The sequence below is a fragment of the Rhinoraja longicauda genome, chromosome 13 (genome assembly GCF_053455715.1).
Source record: "Rhinoraja longicauda isolate Sanriku21f chromosome 13, sRhiLon1.1, whole genome shotgun sequence".
Taxonomy (NCBI): Eukaryota; Metazoa; Chordata; class Chondrichthyes; order Rajiformes; family Arhynchobatidae; genus Rhinoraja; species Rhinoraja longicauda.
In genome coordinates, this window is record NC_135965.1 from 4,642,229 (window position 1) to 4,668,118 (window position 25,890).

The 25,890-nt window shown below is 41.7% G+C and overlaps 1 protein-coding gene across 3 annotated transcripts in view; it reads right to left on the minus strand.

Annotated features, from left to right (window-relative positions):
- fxr1 (FMR1 autosomal homolog 1) overlaps positions 1-23,434 on the minus strand; it is a 57,297-nt gene extending 33,863 nt beyond the window's left edge. For all 3 annotated transcript variants that reach the window (XM_078410215.1, XM_078410214.1, XM_078410216.1), the window contains exons 1-8: positions 23,362-23,434; positions 17,343-17,395; positions 16,806-16,899; positions 8,666-8,737; positions 6,933-7,081; positions 5,768-5,861; positions 3,211-3,327; positions 1,136-1,306 (exon numbers count right to left, since the gene is read on the minus strand). In XM_078410215.1, coding sequence (XP_078266341.1) covers positions 1,136-1,306; positions 3,211-3,327; positions 5,768-5,861; positions 6,933-7,081; positions 8,666-8,737; positions 16,806-16,899; positions 17,343-17,395; positions 23,362-23,412 — 801 coding nt within the window. In that variant the 5' untranslated portion in view covers positions 23,413-23,434. The remainder of the gene's footprint in view (positions 1-1,135; positions 1,307-3,210; positions 3,328-5,767; positions 5,862-6,932; positions 7,082-8,665; positions 8,738-16,805; positions 16,900-17,342; positions 17,396-23,361) is intronic.
- Between the last annotated feature and the right edge of the window lie 2,456 nt (positions 23,435-25,890).

A 25,890-nucleotide genomic window follows, 5' to 3' on the forward strand; every position in this document is an offset into this window, starting at 1 on the left:
AGCACTCCCCTCTGCAACTGGATCCTCGACTTCTTGACCAACAGAGCACAATCAGTGAAGATAAGTGATAAATCATCCTCATCCAAAGTAGAGACAGTCGAAAGCTTAAAGTTCCTAGGAAGAAATATCACCCGCAATTTGTCCTGGACCATCCACATCAAATCTATGACCAAGAAACCACACCAACGCCTCTACTTCCTTCAAGCCATCTTTAATCGGATGGTTATCTCGCACTAAATTTTGTATTCAATATCCTTTATCTGTATACTGCGGACGGTTGAATTGTTATCATGCATAGTCTTTTCGGCAACTGGATAGTGTGCAAACAAAAGCTGTTTATTGTACCTCGGTACACGTGATAATAAGAAACTAAATTACATTCGAGATATTTCGAATCAAGATATTTCTAAGTTGCATCTACTCATTGGAATAAGGTTGTCTATTTTATGCAATCCAAGAGAATAAAAGTAAACTTCCCACAGATTTCCAAATGAGAAAGTAACACAATTGACAAAGCAGTCAGTTACTTTGCACATTCACTAATACTATTTCATTTGATACAAGAACTTGGAGATATCATGTGGACCTAAGTGCAAAGGTTTTTGCTGAAGTGTGACTAAAATTCATATTTTTCTCTTGGTGACAAAGTAAATTGAAGTATAGAAGGTGGCTATGCATTTAATCTACCTTTTCTTTGAGAAAGTTTCTTGGTCTCAATAGTGCTTTATTTGTCACATGTGCAACTGCACAGTGAAATTATTTTTGTATATAATTACACATGCGGGCACCGACATTATTGGCGCCATTATTCAAAGTCCATTATTCGGCCCGGGGGGGGGGGGTTAGCAGACCCAAGTAATGCAAACAAACACACACGAGAAGAAGGTGAAAGTGTTTCTCTCGTTAGGCAATGTGATTGATATTATGTTTTTTTTTTTTAATCTTCGAATGAAGCACAAAACTATTGATGCTTTACTTCAAGTTTCCATTCAACTGTGCCAACTATTATATATCAATGTTAGTAGGCATATTACTTAAATACTTTGGAAGAAAACATATATAGTTTCTATCACTTTGTTAGCTGTCAGGGCATTAATGAAAAGAAAAGATTAATTAAAATTGTCTGCAGACTTACCTCTCCATAAATCCTGAACGTCCCAGTTTCTTCATCAAGTTCAATTGCTGTAACACCAGAAACCTTTCTTGCTTGCTGGATATTGGAACCATGTGTTCCGATCGCTAGTCCCATTAGATCCTCTCTGACAGTGAATTCCTCTTGGAACGCAGCTGCTAGCTGTTTGGTACTCTGGCAGTTTGGTAAAAACAAAAGCTGTGATTATTTCAGTTGATTGCAGATCAGGCATTTTTATAGATCATGAAATAAACTGTTTAAACTGATTTTTTTTTTAAATGCTTCTTAAAAATAAATAATTTTGCATGTAGAAGATAGTTTATGGCATTCATTTAAAAAGGTAAACTTGAATGCTAATGATTCTGTTGGTAGCAATTACAATTGCTATTAACAATTAAAATTTCCAACAAAAAAAATTAACATTCTGCAATGGTATAAATGTTGAGTCTCCAATCATAGTAACATTACACTCATTGTGTCAATCTCATAGTAGGGATAAAAACAATTGCAGTCTCCGTGGTTAATTTGCATTTGATGCAAGGTCATTAACCTAAAAGATTAACGTGTTTCACCGTCCACAGATGCTGCACCTTGCTGGTGATGGTCTCTCAGATTATAAGCCATCACCTTGAGGTGATCAACTGACCAAAAATATTTCTGAATGTCAAGATCTCCTACTTACAATCAGTTCTTGATTTCATTAGGGACTTATGTTGTTTATTACGGTGTTTTTGCTGTCACACACACTATATTATTTGTTTTATATATTGGACTTTTGTTGTTTATTACGGTATGTACTGAATACTATGTTTACATAGTAACATTACATGTTTGGGAGGGGGGGGTCCTTCCCCTACCTTAGTCATCTTGTTAGTTTCACCGTTTGTATCCCCTCGTTATCACCTCTTCCACAGCCAACAATGGACCATAGTGGGCTCTACCATTCTCAAGTCATCGGTGCTGTATCTGATTTGTGTTGTACCATTTTACACCTTTAGTTTCCCCTCTCCCATGACTCCCGGTCTGAAGAATGCCCTAAAAGTCACCTATTTCTTTTCTCAAGATACTACCTGACCCGCTGAGTTACTCCAGCATTTTGTGTCTATCTTCGGTGTAAACCAGCATCTGCAGTTCATATTTATACATTTACATATCTGTTGTGCTGCTGCAAGTGAGAATTTCATTGTTCCGTTTCAGGACATATGACCAAAAAACATTCTTGACTCTCAAGTATCAAGTACTCTCAAACAATCTAAAAGCAATTATTTCACAACAGGATGAACGGCAGACACAAAGATTTGCGGATCGTGGAATATTGAAAAAAAACACAAAGTGCGGGAGTAATTCAGCGGGTCAGGCAGCATCTGTTGAGGGAATGGATAGGGGATGTTTTGGGTAGACACAAAATGCTGGAGTAACTCAGCCGGACAGGCAGCATCTCTGGAGAGAAGGAATGGGTAATGTTTCGGGTCGAGACCCTTTTTCAGACTCATTGTAGTGGAGGGGGGGGGGGAAATCTGGGGGAAAAAGGTGGAGGCGGGACAAAGCCTGGCATGTGATAGGGGTGAGGGAGGTGTGATTGGCAGATGGTTGGAAACAAAACAGTGTCAGATAAGAAGAGAAGTGTAAAATGTAAAGCCAGAGGGAGGGATATCAGTGGAAGGGAATATCGGAGAATGAATGGTAGCATATTTTAACTTGATCCCGTGGCCATGATAATTGTAACAAAATTTTTCATTCAGTTTTCTGTTCAAATTATTTGGTACTATTTTAATTGTAGCAGTCAATAATTTTACAATTAATGACATCCCAAACTGAATAAAACTCCAAACTTTCAAATGATTGACATTTATAAAGAATACTGTTCTTTCCTTCATTGAACATTCAGCATAATGCAAAATACCAAATCTGTTTATGTTACAAATCACAAGAATTACACATCACAAGTACTCAAATGTTTCAAGCTAAAAATGATTATACTGGAAGGACTGGGGATTTCTCTAGAAATAAAACAATTGATTAAAGTCACCTTCAGTCCTTGAAAAGTTGTGTTTAGAATGGAAAAAAGTTTTAGTCACCTCTAAATGCTTTGTTGCCTCTTCATTTCTGGACACAAGCATGAGTTTTGTTCGAATGCTACGCAAGTGCATATCACTAAGGATGCTAACTCTCTTCACTGTAGACTCTTTGGTAGACTGGATTAAAAAAGAAACGTTATATCTTATGCATACAACCATCAATAAAAGCATTCAGCAAGGCTTCTTCACATTTTTCTTGCAAACTTTATAAATCAAATAACTTTAATTTGGAACTTACTACTTTCATTAGTGCTTCGAGATTGTTTATCTCATGGTTATGTTATAGGGAAAAAGTAATGTTAAGCAAAATATTAAAATCTAATAGGCAATGCCCATTAGTTTCAATGTAAAAATTCTGGTTACAATCTCCAAGCTCAGCAGTTAAACATAATAGAAACATATATGTTAAACGTACAATATCCTGAGGATCTTGATAGGGTGGACACATTGTCCAAATGGAAAATATGGAACTAAGAATCATTGTCATGGGTTTGTCCCTTTTAGACAGAATCGAATTTCACTTCATCTATCAGTCTATCTTTGGAACTCTTCATCCTCGGTCAGTGAAAGCAAAAATCTTCTTTGAACCAGTGATAATAGTATTTTTTACATGTTGAGATGGTAGCGAGTTAAGAGGCAGAGATGGCAATGATAATTGTACGATGGTGGCACCAGCAAGGAGCTGCTCTTTTAAAATTTAAAGCTCACAATTAAAATGCATTATGCCTTCCATCACAGCCTCATATAATGCTAAACTCCATATTGCGATCATATTTCAAATCGATATCATTATCTTGATTTGGCTGAATGTCTTTTAAAGCTTTGTCATAACAAGCAGTTTTGGTGGTAATAATGTTATGTCAGTAACTTTTTGTTCGCCTTGATATCAGTTGCTCAAGTTCCAACAAATTCCTATTTGTGATGTTATTTCCATACAATTCCAGTAACCCTTCCACAGCATCCTGGCTTAAATGATCAAATCTAGCCATGTTTGCCAATTTCACAATACCTTTTCAGAGATTTTTCAGTTTCCTAGACCCACGGAAATTTTGCCAGAACGTCTTGGATACCCCATTCATTATTGCATTAGTTACATTAGCCCAAAATACACCGATGTAGGCTCTGTTTTTTTCAAATATTACAAATAGGGTTGGCATGGCAATTTAACTCTGAAATGACTTACTTCATTACACGCTGCAAATAGTAAGCCTTGAAAGTAACAATACACCCAAGTTTGTGATTTTTTTTAACAATGGAGTGATGTGGCTAAAAGACTAGACTGGCACCTTACTCAATGTACAGAATACAATCCCAGGAACAAGCAAATTAATGGAATCTGCACTAAACGCAATCATAATATTTGCTGACCGAGTTACGATAAGAAGAAACTGGCATAAATCCCTACCCTCTACCGGAGTCTTGTAGCCATGTATTGCCCAGAGTTCAAAGCAAAGGCACTGCCTGTAAAGGCTAATGTTTGGCAGGTTGGAGCCATTTAGCAGCAAGATGAGGAATAAATCAGGCTACATCTCAACAAGCAGCGAGTGCAGCCCACTATTAGGAGCGGTAGCAGTTACCCTGTTCGCTGACAAGTGGACCTAAATACTGTCAGCCACATTCTCAATGTCAACCAGATATTGAAAGGCTCTATGGATGATGAGCAAAGCTTTGTCACAGATTATTCCTCACAGAATACCATTCAATACAGGGGATAAAATATATTGATATAATCTTGCAAGAACAACATACTCATCCAGACTTTGTTACTACACCACATTCCCAGAGATTTGACTTTTGAAAATAGTTTTCAAACTCTGGGTTCCAAGTGGGAGATTAAGATACGGTTCAGCCAAGAAGAGGAGAAAGGCAATCTTTGGCTGCCTTGAAGCCTGCAGCAAGTTCCTCACCTCTCAAGTTTATTGTGCGAGGGCAACCTCCTCCAAAAGTAGCAAGTCTCACTCATTTTAGAGAGAAACCACCTTTCTTGATGATATAGAATAAGATCGTTACTAATACTTTATCTCAACTCAACTTTCTTCAGTTCCCCAAACTCCATTCTAAACGTTCAGAACCTCAGGGTCAAAAGTGACTAATAATGAAGATCCCCATCCCACTGGAATTGGGACCTCCAAAGATTCATAACCCTGAATGTAAAAACCTCGTTACATTCAGAAATAGTTATTTTCTCATCCCATTGTTATTACAAATTCCCACCATCTCAAAAACATAGAAAAACAGCATCTCAACATCTATTCTGCTTAGAATTTTAAAATAATCAGTAATTTTTCTACATTTTTGCAAATCTATTACATTTTTCATACATTTGTCCTCTCTTCCCAACAGAGAACAGTGCAAGTACATGCCACCCATAAAGCAAAGAGAATGTTTTCTAAGACAAGGAAACCAAAACTAGAGATAGTACTCCCAGCATAATCTCAATGCCTTATTGCATAATCTCAATGCATAATCTGTACACATGAACTGCTCCGGTTTCGATTGAAGGACATGCTTTAAAACAGTTTTGAGATTTAAATGCGAGCATGTCCTCGATTCTTACCAAAACCAATAACTGTCCAGTGTCAGCATCATAGAAAACGCAATCCGCCTCAGTTGCCTTCTTAAAATCTTTATGTGCGCTTTCAAATGCACAGCTGCAGAAGATAAAAGAAACCTGTCAACACTGGATAAAATACTTCAATCCGCAATGAAAAGAAAAAAACAGGCAGGATTTAAAAAATTGCAAGACATGCTTTAAAAGAAATATGGAAATAGTAATAAAATAATAATTTGATGGTGCAGGAATGGTAACAAAGCTCTGCAAATACTAGTTTCTAGCTGGAGCATCGAATCAGACAGCACAAGTAGCAATTCAGCCTAACACATCTGCATCATAAAGACTTTTACAACTTTCCAAATGTTTTCTTTACAAGTAAAATTATATCATGTTAATTGCCACTGTTTCTGGTCATGTATACCTGATCATACTTCACATATAAACATAACTAATTTTCCTGTCAATTATTTTAAATCTGTCCTTTGATTGTCAATTTCAATGTCCCAGGAAGTTTTCCATTTACTTTAACAATTCTATACATTTTTAAATCGACCACCCCTCCCATTAATTTTCCTTTGAATCCTGTAGAACTGCAGTCTCACCAGACTTTCCACTTAATTTACTGTAAGAATGCCAATGGTCTTTAGTTACCTGCAAAGTGCTTACTAAAATCTAGGAATACTGTCACCAAGGGCAACCAACAAACACTAAAAACCACAATTTTAATGCATGCATTCACTACTTTTATTCATAAAAGTAATAACAACTTTCCCTGGTACCTAAAATCTGTACACATGAACTCCCGGGGTCTCTATTGAAGGAAATGCTTTAAAACTGTGCCATTTAGTTTCTTAGCCGACTAATGTATAATTTCTGCAATATTTTTCCTCTACCTTGTGCCTGCCAATTCAGTCCATTTGTCCTCTGTTATCTTTGTCAATGGGAATTAACACAAACTTATAGCACAACCATATTCACATTCAGTTGTTAGCCAATGTCCTTAATTGTTAATTGTCAATGTCCTTCTTGTTGCTAATCGATATTCTGGAACACTTGCATTAAAGATGCCAAATAACTGGGCCACCTCCAGATCTACCATCACAGTGAAGAAAAAGCAAGGTATGCAAGGTAAATAAAAACAGTTAAGATATTCCTCTCTTCTACTTACGCTTCCTTTAAATCATCTGGAACATCAACTGTGCATTTAAAGAATGTGTTCTTTGTAATTGCCTTATTCGGATTCATCGGACGTAATCGCTCAAAAGTAACAATTTCATTGTACGTAGCGTCACAGGCAGCATATTCAATGACATAGAACTACACAAAAACAAAGCGTCAAACTTTACAATACACAATTTTACATTCAAAATGGTTTCAAAAAATGTAGTTGCAAAAATGCAGAAGGTAATGAATTTGCCTGCTAAAGAAATGGTCAATACAGACAAATGTACCAAAGCTGGATGATTTTTTTTTTTTTTTTTTAAATCAAAAGCCGCTTCTAAATGAACCCGATATTTCGCAAAAAGTAAAAATGTGGGTGTTAAATTTGCATTCAGTTGTACAGATCAAATTTTATAGGCAATTCACTTTCCAAAGAAAACTGTCAAGCAAAAAGGCAGCATACTTTCACACTTAATCAAACTTTAAAAAAATAATAATAATCATCAGATGTACAAAGTGTAGAAGTTTGAACCATTCTATGCAACATTTTTATTCACTTTTACAGATTTGGGCATCTTGTGATCTTGACTAGGTGGTGGTGAACCATCTCTCTTGAGCCTTTGAAGTCTTCTGAAGATGCTCTTAAGTCATTCCTACACAGGGTGCTCCAGAATTTAGCCACAGGGAGGAAAGATGGAACAATAATGCACTTCCAAAGGAGGAAGGTGCGTGACTTGGAGGGGAACTTGCAAGTTCAGTATAGAGATACAGCGTGAAAACAGGCTCTTCGGCCCACCAAGTCCATGGCAAATATCAATCACCAGTACAATTGGATTATTTTGCATCCTACACACTATGGGCAATTTACCGAAGTCAATTAACCTACAAACTTGCACATCTTTGGAGTGTAGGAGGAAACCGGAGTACCCAGAGAAAACCCACATGGTCCTAGGGAGAAGGTACAAACTCCACAGACAGCACCCGTGGTCAGGATCAACCCGGGTCTCTGGCGCTGTGAGGCAACAGCTTTATCGCTGGAGTAACTCAGCAGGTCAGGCAGCATCTAGGAGAGAGGGAATGGGTGACGTTTCGGGGTGAGACCCGTTTCGGGTCAGTCTGAAGGGTCTCGACCCGAAACGTCACCCATTCCCTCTCTCCTAGATGCTGCCTGACCTGCTGAGTTACTCCAGCATTTTGTGATACCTTTGATTGGTACCAGCATCTGCAGATATTTTTCTACAGCTCTATCGCTGTGTCACTGTGCCGCAGTGAAATGTTCTTGTGCATCTCCAACCCTCAGTTGGTAGAGGTGATAGGTTCAGAAGTTTCTGTGATGGTGGGAACCTCAAGAGGAAACCAAGACAGATCATCCACTCAATACTTTTGGCTGAATATGGCTGACAGGGATGTTCTTGGAGCCACCTCAATAGTTACACATTTAACTATCCAGCCTTGATCGGAAACAGATGCAAAATGACTTTGAGCTGACCTATTACTGGTAAGGATCACTTGGCACGGTGTTCAGCACAATGTCCTGCGTTGCAGTTTCAATAAATTCACATTTAGGTACACCTAACACTGCTCCCAGCAAGAGATTCCACAAAATGGAAAATAAAGTCTTTGCCAAGTCACACCATCAAACTGCTTCATAGTTTAGTAACTAGTACAATTTCCAACCCATTTCTGCAATAACAAAAATTAAAATCCAATTATCTTAAACTTCAGGCATTTTTCACTTACATCTCCTTTCATCATCCGAACCTTGGCAAGCCACCAGCCACAGGGCTCATGTTCATTTGCTCTCGAGAAAACCTTTGAGGGATAAGGCAGAAACAAGAACTGGAGTTAATGATTCATATAAACTTTTTTAATTATACTATACACAACGTTCGCTCACGTTAAATGCTAAAATTGCAAATCTGCAACTGAAATTCATTGAAAGAAACCAACCATAAGAAAACTAATTGCAATGGACATAAAATGGGCATTTTTTTTCATAATTTCCATTTTTGAAATGATGATATTTTAGATACTCTTCCTGAACTAAAAAACGCAAACTTTTTTTTCATAGTTGTTGCCTTAACTATAATAATGAAGAATTTGGATTGAAATTGTTTTGCTACAACACAAAATCTTTTCCATGCAATATTTTTAGCTTTATTAATAGTACAAATTAACGTTTCCATTTTCTATATGAAGAAAATCTATACAGAAAATATACCACATCCCTTAATAAATGTTCCCAAAAGTTCATGAAAAATTATTGCCATTTGAACAACTTCATTTTCTAAGAAGTCTTCAAAAACTAGTTATATATCAATATTGTAAAATAGATCTGTGGGAACAAAGTTTATTTCATCCCTTGCATTGCAAATTATAGGAAATTATTTTAAAAAACTAAAAAGCACAATAACAGCTTAGTGAAAATTGTATGCTCCTAGTAACAGAGAAACTATGAAGTAAGCAAAATAATAGCAAAACAAAGTCAATATTTTTCAATTAAGCACAAACTAATTGAATCAATAGGATACTATCGGGCTGTGGGAAGTATGCCTCCTTTATCTTTTATTGTACCCATCTAAGTGTTGGTATCTAGGAAACTTCTCAAATAACAATATCATCAATATTATAGTTGAATCATATTTATAATACACCAAAATTCAAAATTTAGAGATCATTGAAATTTCAAATATTCAATTGGTGCAACTGCACTTTATTGTTTTATTAAAAGAATTTGAGGTTTACATTTGAAAACTTTGATCATAATATCCATTAAATAGTTATTATATTTGATATCTGGAAGCACCGCAGGAATTAATGACTGGTGAGCATTTTAAAATCAATCTGTAAAGCAAGTTACAGTTTACATTTTTGTGCAGGAACGAGGAATGTACAAAGGCCATGATAGAAGAAACAATAAAGAATAATCATACACATATTCAAATTGATAAAGACCACATCTGTCATGTAGTGTGGAAACCAAAAATCCACAATATTCCATCTGCAGCTAAATCAATACTTTATGTATTTATACCAAGGTTTCACTATTTTATATCTAAGCTAATGAAGTCAGGTATCTCCTATGCATTATTACCCACTGTAAACCCTGCCACTTCGACATTTTTGGACCCATCCTTTGTTCTTCAATACTTCTGATCACCCTACCATTCATGTTATATAAACATAGCACAAAAAGTAAGGAAAGTTGTGTTTGGTAGATTCTTTCTTTGTTGTAACAATGCTTCTTGGCAATAAATCTTATACCGTTGGAAAGCCTGTTTATTTCCCTTTTAAATGGTGCCACATTTGTAAGGAACATGCATTTGTGGGATGAGCAGCAGAGCTGAGTATGTGGGTTGCGTCCATGAAAAATCTGCCAAATCTTCTCTGCCAATGCCAAACAGCTTATTCTGCCATTGACTCTTGTTTTGAGCTTCTGGTACCCCCAGGTGCTGACAATCAGGTGCCTGATTGGCACCTGATTGGCAGCATCTGTGAGCATGGGCCCTGCTACAGTGGTCAGTAGGTGTCTGCTCCAAGAATCGGCATGCCACGTTTGACTGATCTGGATAGGGCCCGTGCGATAGGGCAACTTCAAGCTGGTGTTCCGCAAAACCAAGTTGCGGTATTATTTGGAGTGAGCCCTAGTACCATCTCCAAAGTGAAGGCCAAGTTCCATATAACGGGTGATGTCAGAGACAGGCCTCGAAGTGGGCGTCCCAAGAAGACGACACCCGAAGAAGACCGTTTCCTCACCCTGTCAGCACTTAGGAACCGTAGGCTGTCTTCTATAGATTTGCAGTCAAGGTTTGCAGGACGATATGGCCGACGACTCTCTGCCCAGACAATTCGGAACAGACTGCACGCAGCCGATTTCCGGTCTCATAGGGCTGCCAGGAGGCCTGCCATGACTGCCCTTCACCGTCAGGCCCGTTTGCGCTGGTGTCGGCAACACGTGCACTGGAACCTGAACATGTGGAGGAACGTTATGTTCAGCGATGAGTCCAGATTCTGCCTACAGCAGTTGGATCATAGGGTCAAAGTGTGGAGAAGACGCGGAGAACGCTATGCTGATTGCTGCACCGATAGAGTAACATCTTTTGGTGGAGGCAGTGTGATGGTGTGGGGCGGCATCTCCCTCACTGGAAAAACGAGGCTTGTCATCATTGGAGGCAATCTCAATGCAGAGAGATATCGAGATGAGATTCTGCAACCAGTGGCAATCCCATATCTCCACAGTCTGGGACCGAACTCTATCCTCCAAGATGACAATGCTCGCCCCCACAGAGCAGGGTTTCTCAGAGACTACCTCCAGAATTTGGGAGTGGAGAGGATGGAATGGCCTGCCAGCAGTCCTGACCTCAACCCCATTGAACACTTGTGGGATCAGCTTGGGCGTGCTGTTCGTGCCAGAGTGACCAACACAACCACGTTGGCTGACTTGCGACAAATGCCGGTTGAAGAATGGGATGCCATCCCACAACAGTGTGTGACCAGGCTGGTGACCAGCATGAGGAGGAGGTGCCAGGCTGTTGTGGCTGTGTATGGTTCTTCCACACGCTACTGAGGCTCCTGTTTATTAAATGAATAAATTGTTAAATTGCCAATATGTCTTGTTTCTTCTGACTTCAATCATCCAATCCACCAAACAACACCGAACAAGAGTCAATGGCAGAATAAGCTGTTTGGCATTGGCAGAGAAGATTTGGCAGATTTTTCATGGACGCAACCCACATACTCAGCTCTGCTGCTCATCCCACAAATGCATGTTCCTTACAAATGTGGCACCATTTAAAAGGGAAATAAACAGGCTTTCCAACGGTATAAGATTTATTGCCAAGAAGCATTGTTACAACAAAGAAATAATCTACCAAACACAAATTTCCTTACTTTTTGTGCTATGTTTAGTTTAGTTTAGTGATAGAGTGGAAACAGGCCCTTCATCCCATTGAGTCCAAGCCAACAAGCAATTGCCAACACACCAGTTGTATCCCTACACACTAGGGACATCCTTTTTTTTTTTAAACCCACAAAGCTGCACGTCTTTGGGATGTGGGAGGAAACCGGAGCACCTGGAGATAACCCACGAGGTCACGGGGGGTACTACAAATAGCACCCGCAGTCAGGATCGAACCCGGGTCTCCGGCGCTGTAAGGCAGCAGCATTGCCACCCTGTCTCTATACCCTTATTTGTCCTCCCAAGATGTAATACCTCACATAGGATTGAAATTCCAACTGCCATTCCCCGCCCAATTTACCAGTTGAGCTCATATCATTCTGTAGCACGTGTGCCCTCCACATTATCAATACCACTGACTTTCACGTCCCCTACAAACCTACCATTCATACCTGTATCAGGAAAGGGCAGCATCTCTTTGGTAAAATTAATAAAAGTTAAAATGCGAGAATATACTCATTCACTTCACCAATCCATATTCCTTTGAAGTATCACAGCCCATAATTCCATCGAGACTTGGTATCACTAGGAAGCTTGAATATATTATCCTTGCTCTCTTCATTTAAATCAGTGGTATAGTTTATGAACAGCAGGGACACAAAAATTCATCCCTGCCACAGTCCACTGATCACAGCCTCCGAACCAAAAAATTAAGTTTACTTCCAGTTTGCTTTCAATCCATTAGCCAATTCTCAATCTCTGCTAGTATGCTACCCCTAATGCTACATGCTCCAATCGTAGTGAGATCTTCATGATCCAGTGATGAGGGATCAAATTTAAACTTAGTTAATAAAATAATCTGGAATTTGATGAAGTAGCAAAGACCAAGATGGTGACCATTGGATAAACAAACATTTGCAAAATTCCATCTACTTTACTAATCTTCTTAAGAGCAGGAACACAATTACATATTTTCCTAGTCCTGTCGATATATTTCCATATCAATAGCAATGTAGTCAACTGTTAATTGTTATAGATTTAATCATTAATATTTCAGAAGATAAGAAATAAAGCTTGATGAAAACTGCAGCTATGGAAAGTTACTGAGCTCAATCTTTCAAGTACGTTGGTTTGTCTGAAAGTAGTTGTTTCCAACTTGTATACAGATTGAGAAACTGGAGCATCATGGAACTTTAGAACATAAAACCATTCACTGAAATTATCATCCCAGCCCGATGTAATAACAAAGTACAGTGGATACCTCTTGTAATCAAGACAGCAGAAGAGCAGGGCCTTGATAGCCAATCAGGAATTAATCAAATAGTTGATTATGCATCTTCAACAGCAGACAATGAGAATAAAGAGGAAGAACAAACAATCACTGCCATCGGCAACATGTAGAATTGTTGTCAGAGAAGTCAATCTTTTCTCAGACATACCTCAGACTAGCCATCTAAGAAATATTAATCTACATCAACTATTAGCTAAGCTGGAAATCTAAGATAGAACACAATCTGTAATTGTCACAAATATTGATGGTACTTACAGAAGGTGCACCAAGTAACCTCAAAGCTAATTACTGCTTTTAGTCAAATGTATTGCAAATCACTATGTCAATAGACAATAGGTGCAGGAGTAGGCCATTCAGCCCTTAGAGCCAGCACCGCCATTCACTGTGATCATGGCTGATCATCCACAATCAGTACCCTGTTCCTGCCGTCTCCCCACATCACTTGACTCCACTATCATTAACAGCTCTATCTAACTCTCTCTTGAAAGCATCCAGAGAATCTGCCTCCACAGGCAGAGAATTCCACAGATTCACAACTCTCTGGGTGAAAAAGCTTTTCCTCATCTCCGTCCTAAATGACCTACCCCTTATTCTTAAACTGTGGCCCCTGGTTCTGGACTCCCCCAACATCAGGAACATGTTTCCTGCCTCCAACGTGTCCAATCCCTTAATAATCTTATGTTTCAATAAAATCCCCTCTCATCCTTCCAAATTCCAGTGTATACAAGCCCCGTCACTTCATTCTTTCAACATATGACAGCCCCGCCATCCCGGGAATTAACCTCGTGAACCTATGCTGCACTCCCTCAATAGCAAAAATGTCCTTCCTCAAATTTGGAGATCAAAATTGCACACAATACTCCAAATGTGGTCTCACCAGGGCCTTGTACATCTGCAGAAGGACCTCTTTGCTCCTATACTCAACTCCTCTTGTTATAAAGGCCAACATGCCATTAGCTTTCTTCATTGCCTGCTGTACCCTCATGCTTACTTTCAGTGACTGATGTACAAGGACATCTAGATCTCGTTGTAGTTCCCCTTTTCCTAACTTGACACCATTCAGATAATAATCTGCCCTCCTGTTCTTGCCACCAAAGCAGATAACCTCACATTTATCCACATTAAACTGCATCTGCCATGCATCTGCCCACTCACCCAACCTGTCCAAGCCACCCTGCATTCTCATAGCATCCTCCTCACAGTTCACACTGCCACCCAGTTTTGTGTCATCTGCAAATTTGCTAATGTTACTTTTAATCCCTTGATCTTAATCATTAATGCATATTGTAAATAGCTGCAGTCCCAGCACCAAGCCTTGCAGTGCCCCACTCTGAAACTCTGAAAGGAACAAAGACAAATGAGGGCGTGCAGCGTAGGTTTACTAGGTTAATTCCCGGAATGGCGGGACTGTCATATGTTGAAAGAGTGGAGCGACTAGGTTTGTATACGCTGGAATTTAGAAGGATGAGAGGGGATCTTATCAAAACGTATAAGATTATTAAGGGGTTGGACATGTTAGAGGCAGGAAACATGTTCCCAATGTTGGGGGAGTCCAGAACCAGGGGCCACAGTTTAAGAATAAGGGGTAGGCCATTTAGAACAGAGATGAGGAAAAACTTTTTTAGTCAGAGAGTTGTGAATCTGTGGAATTCTCTGCCTCAGAGGGCAGTGGAGGCCAATTCTCTGAATACATTCAAGAGAGCTCGATAGAGCTCTTAAGGATAGCGGAGTCAAGGGGTAGGGGAGAAAGCAGGAACGGGGTACTGATTGAGAATGATCAGCCATGATCACATTGAATGGCGGTGCTGGCTCGAAGGGCCGAATGGCCTACTCCTGCACCTATTGTCTATTGTCTATTGTCTATAAGACTAATTCCTAACCTGTAATCAGAAATGGCCTCACAAGCAAAAAAACTACTTGTCAACAATTAACTAAACTGGATAGCTACATGGGAAACAGCCTGGCATTGACAAAAGATATATTAGCCAAGTAGATTCACATTAGCTTTTAAAAATGTTTTAACATTATGCGCACTTCAACGTGTTTTCAGAAATGACATCTGCATTTTAGACAATAATAGACAATAGGTGCAGGAGTAGGCCATTCGGCCTTCACCGTGTTCATGGCTGATCATCCACAATCAGTACCCCGTTCCTGCCTTCTCCCCATATCCCTTGACTCCGCTATCATTAAGAGCTCGACCCACTAACTCTCTCTTGAAAGCATCCAGGGAATTGGCCTCCACTGCCTTCTGAGGCAGAGAGTTCCACAGCTTCACAACTCTGAGTGAAAAGGTTTTCCTCATCTCCATTCTAAATGGCCTCCCCCTTATTCTTAAATTGTAGCCCCTGGTTCGGAATACCCCCAACATCGGGAACATGTTTCCTGCCTCCAGCGTGTTCAATCCCTGATTAATCTTATATGTTTCAATAAGATCCCCTCTCATCCTTCTAAATTCCAGAGTATACAAGCCCAGTCGCTCCAGTCTTTCAACATACAACAGTGAATTTTTACATTATTTCAGTGATTATTTAACCAAGATAGAGTTGGGGTATGGGCAGAGCAGCCAATCAAAAGTGGAATACGTCTCAATATAACTTCCTGAGAAACCAAGTGCCCAGTGTGTTGCGAGGCCCACTCCATCGTGTAATGAGCCCACATCAGACCGAACATATGCAAAACACACTGTTAACTATGTTTAGCTGTTTCTACCAAAATTAAACCATGTAAAGAGTTTTGCTGTTGGAAATTATCGTTGAATGGAATTCTTATAAGCAGCAATTAGCACATCTTTAGAAATAAACACTAATGCATAACCATCCTTCTTGAAGCACACATCAAACCATGTTCTATACCTCAAATACTCTTGAATTGTGCTTCAAGAAACCTCAACAGCTAATGTGTGATTGGGCATCATGGAAAAGCCATAAACATTTTTTGCAAAAAGATAAAAGAGTTTAGATTTTTTTGTTTTAGAGATACAGCGCGGAAACAGGCCCTTCGGCCCACCGAGTCCGCGCCGCCCAGCGATCCCCGCACATTAACACTATCCTACACACACTAGGGACAATTTTTACATTTACCCAGTCAATTAACCTACAAACCTGTACGTCTTTGGAGTGTGGGAGAAAACCCACGCAGGTCACGGGGAGAACGTACAAACTCCGTACCGACGGCCGCCCGTAGTCAGGATCGAACCCGAGTCTCCGGCGCTGCATTCGCTGTAAGGCAGCAACTCTACCGCTATATTTATTTATAAAAGGGAACACTGATTTGAGTGAATCAAGTCTTTTCAAAAGGGATTATTTCCTGATTTGTATAACTTTAGTACAAGGTGGAACCAAATTCTATTTGGGTAGCAAGGGGAGGAACAAAACAGGCAAAAGGACAGCAGATTCTGAAGAAGGGTCTAAACCCGAAACATCACCCATTCCTTCTCACCAGAGATGATGCCTGATCCGCTGAGTTACTCCAGCTTTTTATGTCTATCTCAACTCACTGCTGAATAATGCACTATGCTTGTAAATGATATTGATATTTCTAAGCTGAATTTAAAAGGTATTTAAGATACAAAAATCATTTCGTTTTGCATTACTGACGTTGAGATTGTTCATTTTCAATGGCAAAGCAGTGAAAAATCATTAATGTTTTTGTTCAAGACGGTTTTGTAGTTATATTTTTGAAAAACATACCTCAACCTCATCCCCTTCACTTATGTCCTTTTTGACATCAGATGGGGGTGGTAATCTCACATCACAGAAAGGAATCTGACGTGCCGGTTGCCAACTATTAAAGGAAAAAGAGTTTTCATTAGGGAAAGATACTGATATTAAATAAGGTCAGATTGTAAAATTCGATCACTTTTCAATTTATTTATTTTTCATCACTTTAGGATCAAAACGAAATACATGAAGCTACAGGTTAAAAAGAGTCGCATAAAAACATTGCAAAGTAATACATTTTTAAATACTGCTAGTGCTAACAATTAATAGATTTATATATCCAAAGTGGCATCGTATAAATACCTTAATTCAAATTTTCCAACTGCATCATTGGTGCAGTGACAGAGAAAAGAGGTGGGCAGGAAAGACAACAAAACTGATGGACAATTTGAAACATTCATTCATGTAATTGCATTGGCTGGGTCCCAAGGTAAATGCCTGAGATCTGAATTTGCTCACAATTGTATGGTGCATTTAAATTTTACTATATGAATCGAAATTACTTACTTATTCTCAAAGGTAATGGAAAGCGAATCTTCAAATACATCTTTAACAAATGCCTAAAATCAAAATATACAACAAAATCAGTGCATTACACATCATATCTTGTCATCCAAGTCATATGAAAAGAAAACTATTTGTTAAATCAACTGGATTGTTAGATTATAAAAAGGCAATAATTCCTCAAAAAAATGATACCATATTTTAAATCCACTTTAATACTTTTCACAATCACAAAAAGGGATATACAATTAAGTTCCATTTGAGTTATATTCCACTCTATGCTGCTTTCAAATGGATCCAACAGTAAAGGCTGTAGCAATACAAAGTCCAAACTTCGCCTGGTGCAGTTGTGTCCAAATTTTGAGTACAGACAAATAAACAAGCTCTCTTCATTTCCCAGATTGGATGCTTGGAGGGGGGGGGGGGAGAGGCCAAGTGGACAGAGCAACGGGCAAAGGAGGTGCCAGTGGAGCAGGGAACGGACAAAGCAACAGTTCAACAGGAAGCAGCAGGGGGAAATGGAGGGAGTCCCACGGTGACAGAGCACGTCCTGCATTTGGCAGTGGCCTGAATGCATACCCCCGGCGCGTCCCCAAGGACTACAACATGAGCCACGACTGTTGCGTCAACTGGACCGTGCAGTGATTGAAAAAGTGTTCACTGGCGCACGTTGCAAGCCAGGGGTGGAGAGCCAGGGCTGCAAGAGACTTGTGACATGTTGAAAGCTGGAGTTGGTATCGGCAGGTCTGTCCGTTATAACCAAAATTTATTATAAAGGGGTCTGTTAAATCGAGGGTTGCTGTATTCCATTCCCCAATTTGTTGGAAATCCTATGATTTGCCTTCCTGTTTAAACTCAACTGGTTCTCTTTATAAACTAACCAGTTCACCGTACAATTTAATGTACTACTGCGTAAAGATCATAAAAAATCCCTCAGTCTTACACCAAAGCCCTGAGGGTTTTAGATCATTAGAGTTTTACTGCACAAAGTTGGCAAGGATGAGCTAACCCCATTACCAAATGGGTAATTGGAGAAAATGTTTCCCACTGTAAGTACATGGAGCCTGGAAACAGCCCTGTCTGGAACTAGCCAAGATTGTCACAAACTTCTGAAAGGCAAATGAAAATCACAAAATACTGGAAACCTGAGATAAAAGCAAGAGGCTGGAAGTACTATGCAAGTCAGAAAGAAACAGACATAACATTAGAGAGATGACCTGTCATCAGAGCTGGACCGTTCCAATCGAAACTCGAAAGAAAGGTTGAGACACAAGGAACAGATGCTGGTTTATTAAAAAAAGTATTGGAGTAGTGGCTCCGAACAAGGATCCCAACCCAAAACATCATCTATCCACATTCTCTAGTGATGCTGCCTGACCCGCTGAATTACTCCAGCACTTGGTGTCGAAAGAAAGGTTATCTGAAATTGTTGGATTCAGTTAGAAAATGAATGAATGAATAAGTTTATTGGCCAAGTATGTGCATATACAAGGAGTGTGCCTTGGTGCTCCGCTCACAAATGACAACACATACAGTTAACAATTAAGAATAAAGCATAAACACACAAAACAATAGGGATACAACATTACAGTCCAAACATGTGGGTGAAAATAAACCACAGCAAAAAAAGGGACTAGACTTTGGTTATTGAGTAGAACTACTACTCGTGGAAAAAAGCTGTTTTTATGTCTGGCTGTGCCTGCTTTGACAATTCGGAGTCGCCTTCCAGAGGCAAGTGCCAGGGTGAGAGGGGTCAGAGATGGTCTTGCCCGCTCCCTTCCTGGCCCTTGCATTGTACAGTTCGTCAATGGGGGGGGGGGGAGGTTGCAGCCAACAACCTTCTCAGCTGATCGAACGATCCATTGCAGCCTCCGGATGTCATGCGTGGCAGCTGAGCCAAACCAGACTATGATGGAGAAGGTGAGGACGGACTCAATGATAGCAGTATAGAATTGGACCATCATTGCCTGTGGCAGATTGTTTCCTCAGTTGCCGCAGGAAGTTCATCCTCTGTTGGGCCTTTTTGTGCAAAAGGAATTGTGAAAAAGGTTTGAGGGAAATTGACCACTCTTGGGTTTTTTTTCTCTATGAAATTTTCTTGCAATTCTTTAAAGCAGGTGTCATAAAGCAGGTGTCACCACATTCAAAACATCGCTGAAGTCTCACCTATTCAGTACTGCCTTCAACCACTGAAGGTCACCTCACCTTCTGTCTCCTTTCTCTGTTCGTTTACTTATTTACTTATTTATCTATTTATTCATTTCCCTATGTTCTCTAAATCTCTGTAAAGCGTCTTTGAGTATATGAAAAGCGCTATATAAATAAAATGCATTATTATTATTAATTATTATAAATCCATGAACATACTCAACTATTGAGTATCCATTACCTTGTACCTGAAGAAAGCAGGAAATGCACTGTGATTCCTTATATTCAGATTGGTAGATGTTTAACTACAGGGGGTTTGAAAATTTTTGTAGGGAATTCAAGGATGATCGGTTTAGGTTTATTTTTTTTATCATCTATACAGAAGTACAGTGAAATGCTTTGTTTTGCAGATCAGATAATTACATAAATACAATCAAGACAAACTCAAGTACTATTAGAAAAGCAAAGGGGCACTGAGTACAGAATATTGTTCTCAGCATTGTAGCACAACAGTTCCATAGTTCAGAAGGCTCCCGGGGATGCGCGGTGGCAAAAGGTTGACGTGATGTGCCTCTGCAGGAGGACCCAGCAGGCCTGGCTTGTCACCGCGAGAAAGGACCCGGCAGGCCGTGGCCTGCTGAGATGTTGGGGGGGGTGCTCAGAAACCGCCGCCAAGTTCAGCCCCAAAAATGCTGTGAAACTATCAATTGCCAAATTCAACATATTTAGTATCAAATTTCAAATATGCCAAATATCTTATAAAATAAAAATATTTTATTTTCCAATTTGAAACAAAACATTAGTTTCTGTATTCGCTGATTTGAAAATATTAGCATACCATGTACAAATGTGTCTCATATTGTACTGTACATTTTAATGCATTCTGACATAAACATTATTAAGAAATTTGAGAATGTATACGGTCAAATGCATTCAGCAAATTGTAGTTTGAAATACTCCAATGTCACCATAATCTTCAAACACGTGAAGTTATAGTTACTTTATTTCTTATTTATTCCATGCTATACAACAATTATAGGAAATGGATCTTATAACAAATAGTTAAAGCCGTCATTGGTCTCATTTCACCTATTGGTTTCACTAGGAAATAAAAACTGCAATGTAATTCAGTCTTTAGTGATACTGAACAGGGAACAAATCTGTTGTAAAGCTTTATAACTGTGCTGGAGGAAAATCCATTATTTGGAAGTAATAGAGAAACATAGAAAAATAGGTGCAAGAGTAGGCCATTCGGCCCTTGGAGCCAGCACTACCATTCAACATGATCATGGCTGATCATCTAAAATCAGTACCCCGTTCCTGCTTTTTCCCCATATCCCTTGATTCCTTTAGCCCTGAGAGCTAAATCAATTTAGCTAAAGTTTTGAAAACGCCTGGCTTTCAACATCCCATTCAATTTTAAACTTCAGTGCTAAAAAGCTAGTATATCCAATTATTTTTTTGAGCACGGAAGTTTATAAGCTCAACTTTCAAACCACATCTTGACTATTTTGATGGTCATATTTGTAAACAAAGATTATGGCAAAACTTTCAAAAGTATCTGTACCAGACTTTTTTTAATCCATGTATAGATGTACTCCTATTGTAAAACAAATCTTTCTTTTCCTGGTTTACACAAAAAGACAAAAAGTGCTGGAACAGCTCAGCTCTTATATTTAAAAAATCAGGATTATCGCAGCAAAATCTTTTCATCAATGACAGTAATTCTTGAAACATCACCACATGACCCATTTCAACTGTGATGCTCGAAACTGTGACTGCCACAATGAAAGCCATACCTCCTGATTCAATCTTATTGTTATGTTCATTAAAAAAATTTAAAAATGACCAGATTCATAAGCAGAAACAAGATCTAAGAATTACATGGGAAGGAAAATTGTTATTTAAATATCATGGTATTGAAGGAGCAAATAAGTTAAGCCAATATTTTAAAAGTTACCCTCATGTTAACAATTTACTGCAGTCAGCCGTGAGCTAAAGTTGCTGGTACCAATTTAACATTCGCATAAAACCTCAAGATTAACTCACTTAAAATATTTAATTTCAGTAAACCAGTTTAATCATTAGATGCAAAGCACTACTGCAGCTGTGAACAAAAATATTACATATACAATTTAATTTTTTTGCTATCAAAAGAAACAAAAAACCCAAAAACCATAATTTGAAGGACAAAACAGTAAGTTTTAGGTCTGATATTAATTCAAAATGACACATCCAAGATAAACTGAAAGCATTAAGACACATTGAAAATAAACCACGTGGGTGAAAAAAAGTGGTCAAACATTTATCTAGACTAATATTCCAGGCATCCGAGATGATGGGGATCCTCTATTTTGAAAATAAAGGGAGACTGGTGCTAACTGTTAAAAATAACCATCGGATCACACCAGAGTTCAAACACTTTTGGGAAGCTTTCCCCGTATCCTTTTCGCTCATTACTATTTCGCCATAGTTACATTCTTAATACTCTACTGGACTTCATTATTGTAATGACAGAGAGGAAGTTGGCACCCTTCAACTGTGATAACCAGAATTTAATTCCAGAGAAGCAAAAGCCCTTAACAGTTAGCGATTACATTTTAAAAAAACGTACGATGCAATCTAGAATCAAGAAATAAATAGTGTCAAGGAAAAGGGCAAGCATCTGAACACAGATAACCCCGCTGTTGGCGGTTGTGCAGTAGAAAACAGAAACAGAAACTGAAAACCTTGGAAGCGTTTCATTCACAAAACATTTGGAAATAAGTCGTCATCTAAGGAATCTATTAAAAAAAATAGAAAGAACATTTTTATTCAAAGAAAGGCTCGAGATTAAATAAATAACCCAGGCTTGGGTATTCGAGATGAAGCGTTCCTCTAATGTTAGAAACACGTTTGCCTCATTAATAAATTCGTTTCACCCCCACTCTCATCCTCCATTTGTTTCCACTGTTCAAATTCAGCAAATATAAAGATTCATTGTTTAGACAGTTGACGTTTGAAACATGAAGCCGCGTCAAAGGGATTCGAAGACGGGCAGAAATGGTAAAACTCTTCCTCCATGTTTTCCCCGCCAAGAAAACAAAACCCCTTTGTTATTTCTTTATGTATCTGTTACATCATTATCAATACACCAGGTATCCTTCATCTTCAAAATACCACGCTTAAAGCTCGCATTAATTCGAAGCTCCCATGCACTTTTATGGCCAAAAACAACACGCTTCACAGGCAGCCTCCAACACATGTCCCCGGGTTAAAAATAACCTGAAACCAGACTCCGAGAGCATTAGTAAACTTGATAAAACATGACGGACAAGTAACAGCCGGCAAGGAGAGGGAGGGAGGTAGGTATGTCCGCGGGCGGCGTACGTGAAATAGTTGCTGGATGAGAAGAGAGCTGTTTTTAAATAAATAAATCAACTTTTAGGACATGAAAAGAAGAAAACGTGAAAAACACCAGTCACTCGCGGATGTCAACAACCGACGCCTCGTCAAAACACCAACACATTTCCGACAAGTCCTGTCCACATTTGTTCATATTTATCACACGAGTGGTATTAACATTATGGGTAGAAAACACAGTAGTGCATAATAACATCACGATGAGAGGTGAAAGCAGGGCCTAATAACTGTGTTCAGAGCTGGGCCGGGCCGGGCCGGGCCGGGCCGGGCCTGGCTGATCACTGACGGACGGATCGACCACACGCGTTCCCGGGGAGGCCGGGCCGGGCCGCGCCGCCCACACACACACACGGCCGGGGATTCGTGTCTCTCTCCACTGGGCTTCACCTGATCACCACAGCCGTTGGGAGGGAGACGGTGCAAGGAGGAGGTGGAGGGTGAGGGTGGGAGCGGCCGGGCGGGCGCCGTTTACCTTGTAGAAAGCTCCGTTGGAGCCGCGCACTTCCACCGCCAGGTCCTCCATGTTAGCGCGCACGGCAGCCTGGGATGGATGGCCTTCTAGAATCTGTACCGAGCGCCGCCGGCAGAGACAGTGAGGAGCAGGGGGGGAGACAGTGAGGAGCAGGGGGGGGAGACAGTGAGGAGCAGGGGGGGAGACAGTGAGGAGCAGGGGGGGAGACAGTGAGGAGCAGGGGGGGAGACAGTGAGGAGCAGGGGGGGAGACAGTGAGGAGCAGGGGGGGAGACAGTGAGGAGCAGGGGGGGAGAGGGGGGAGACAGTGAGGAGCAGGGGGGGGGAGAGGGGGGAGACAGTGAGGAGCAGGGGGGGAGAGGGGGGAGACAGTGAGGGGGAGAGGGGGGAGAGGGGGGAGACAGTGAGGAGCAGGGGGGAGAGGGGGGAGACAGTGAGGAGCAGGGGGGAGAGGGGGGAGACAGTGAGGAGCAGGGGGGAGAGGGGGGGACAGTGAGGAGCAGGGGGGGACACAGTGAGGAGCAGGGGGAGACAGTGAGGAGCAGGGGGGGAGAGGGGGGAGACAGTGAGGAGCAGGGGGGAGACAGTGAGGAGCAGGGGGGAGAGGGGGAGACAGTGAGGAGCAGGGGGGGAGAGGGGGGAGACAGTGAGGAGATGGGGGAGATAGTGAGGAACGGGGAGGGGGAGAGGGGGGACAGTGAGGAGCAGGGGGGGAGAGGGAGGGGGGAGAGAGTGAGCAGCAGGGGGGGAGAGGGAGGGGGAGACAGTGAGGAGCAGGAGGGAGGGGGGAGACAGTGAGGAGCAGGGGGTGAGGGAGGGGGGGAGACAGTGAGGAGCAGGGGGAGACAGGGAGGAGCAGGGGGGAGAGAGTGAGGAGCAGGGGGTGAGGGAGTGGGGGAGACAGTGAGGAGCAGGGGGGAGAGGGAGGTGAGAGGGAGAGGGAGAGGGAGGGAGGGAGATGGGGAGGGAGGGGGAGAGGGTGGGAGGGAGGGAGAGGGAAGGAGGGAGGGAGAGAGAGAGAGGGAGGGATTGAGAGAGCGTGGGAGGAGGGAGGGAGGGGGAGGGGGGGAAGGAGGGGGGAGAGGGAGGGGGAAGGAGGGGGGGAGAGGGAGGGGGGGGAGAGGGAGGGAGGGGAAGAGGGAGGGCGGGAGGGGAGAGAAAGGGACAGAGGAAAGGAGAGAGGAAAGGAGAGAGGGAGGAAGAGACGGATGGGGTGTGAGGGAGGGGGAGAGGGGGAGAGAAAGGGGGAGGGAGAGGGGGAGAGAGAAAGAGGGGGGGAGAGGGGAGGGGAGAGAGAAAGTGAGGGGGTGAAAGGGGAGGGGGAGAGAGAAAGAGGGGGTGATAGGGGGAATAGAGTGAGTAGGGGAGAGAGAGAGTGAGGGGGAGAGAGAGGGAGGGAGAGAGTGAGGGGCAGGGGGAGAGACACAGACAGGGAGGGGGAGAGAGAGAGACGGAGTAGCTGGGGGGAGAGACAAGGAGAGGCGAGGAGAGTGTGTAGCAGAGGAAGAGGGGGAGTAACATGGGAAGACTCGTGGGGAAGGAGGACGGAGAAGGGTCAGGGAAGAAGGGGTCATGGGGAAAAGGGGGAAGGGGGTTTGGGGGGAATAGGGGACAGGGGAGGAGAGGAGTTGGGGCGGGGCGGGGAGGAGAGGGGTTGCGAGGAAAAGGGGATGGGAGAAGGGTTGGAAAGGGGTTGGGGACAGTTGAGTTGGGGGAAAGGGGACGGGCAGTGGGTGAGGGGTTGGAAAAGAGTGAACAGGTAGAGGGCTTGGGGGAACGAGGTTGGGGGGGGAGAGGGAAGACTGAATAGGGAGAGTAGGGAACAAGGAGATAGAAGTTAGAAGGAAGTGAGTGCGACCGGAAAAGAGGGAAGTGAAAACAGGGAGGGGGAGGGGGGAATCAGGACAGAGGCTGGGTTAAAAAGGGGGTGGAAGGAAGAAAGGGAGGGGCAGGGAATGGGGGAAGTGAGTTCAGGGAAGTGGGGGCGGGGAAGGAGAAACATGGGCAGGGGAAAGGGGGCAGGGATGGGCAAAGGGAGCTGTGAAAAGGAACAAGGTACGGTGAAAGGTGAAGCAGGGAAAAGGGAAAGGTTTCAGGAAAGGGGGAAGAGGGGGCAGGGAAGGGGAAAGTGGTGGGCAAGAGGGATAAGGGCATGGGGAAGTGGGAAAGAGGGTGGGGAAGGGAAATGCGTGAGGTGAAGGAAAGGGGTTGGGGAGGGGTAAGGGGACAAGAAGGGTTGGGTTAAAAAGGGGGTGGGAAAATGGGATGGTGTAAACAATAGGGACGTGGGGTGGGAAGGAAGAGGCGGGGCGGGGTAAGGGGATGGGAAAAGGGATTTGGGAAGGTGGAAAGGGGGTTGGGAGGCTAAGAGGGCACAAGAAAAGAGGTTGGAGTAAAGAGGAGAAAGGGATTTGGATTTCAGATGGAGTGGGGATAGGAGTGAAGAGAGGGCAGGGAAGTGGGTTAGTAGGGGTGGCAGAGCGGGGAGGGGTAAGGGGACGAAAAAGGTTTGGGTTAAAGAGGGGGTGGG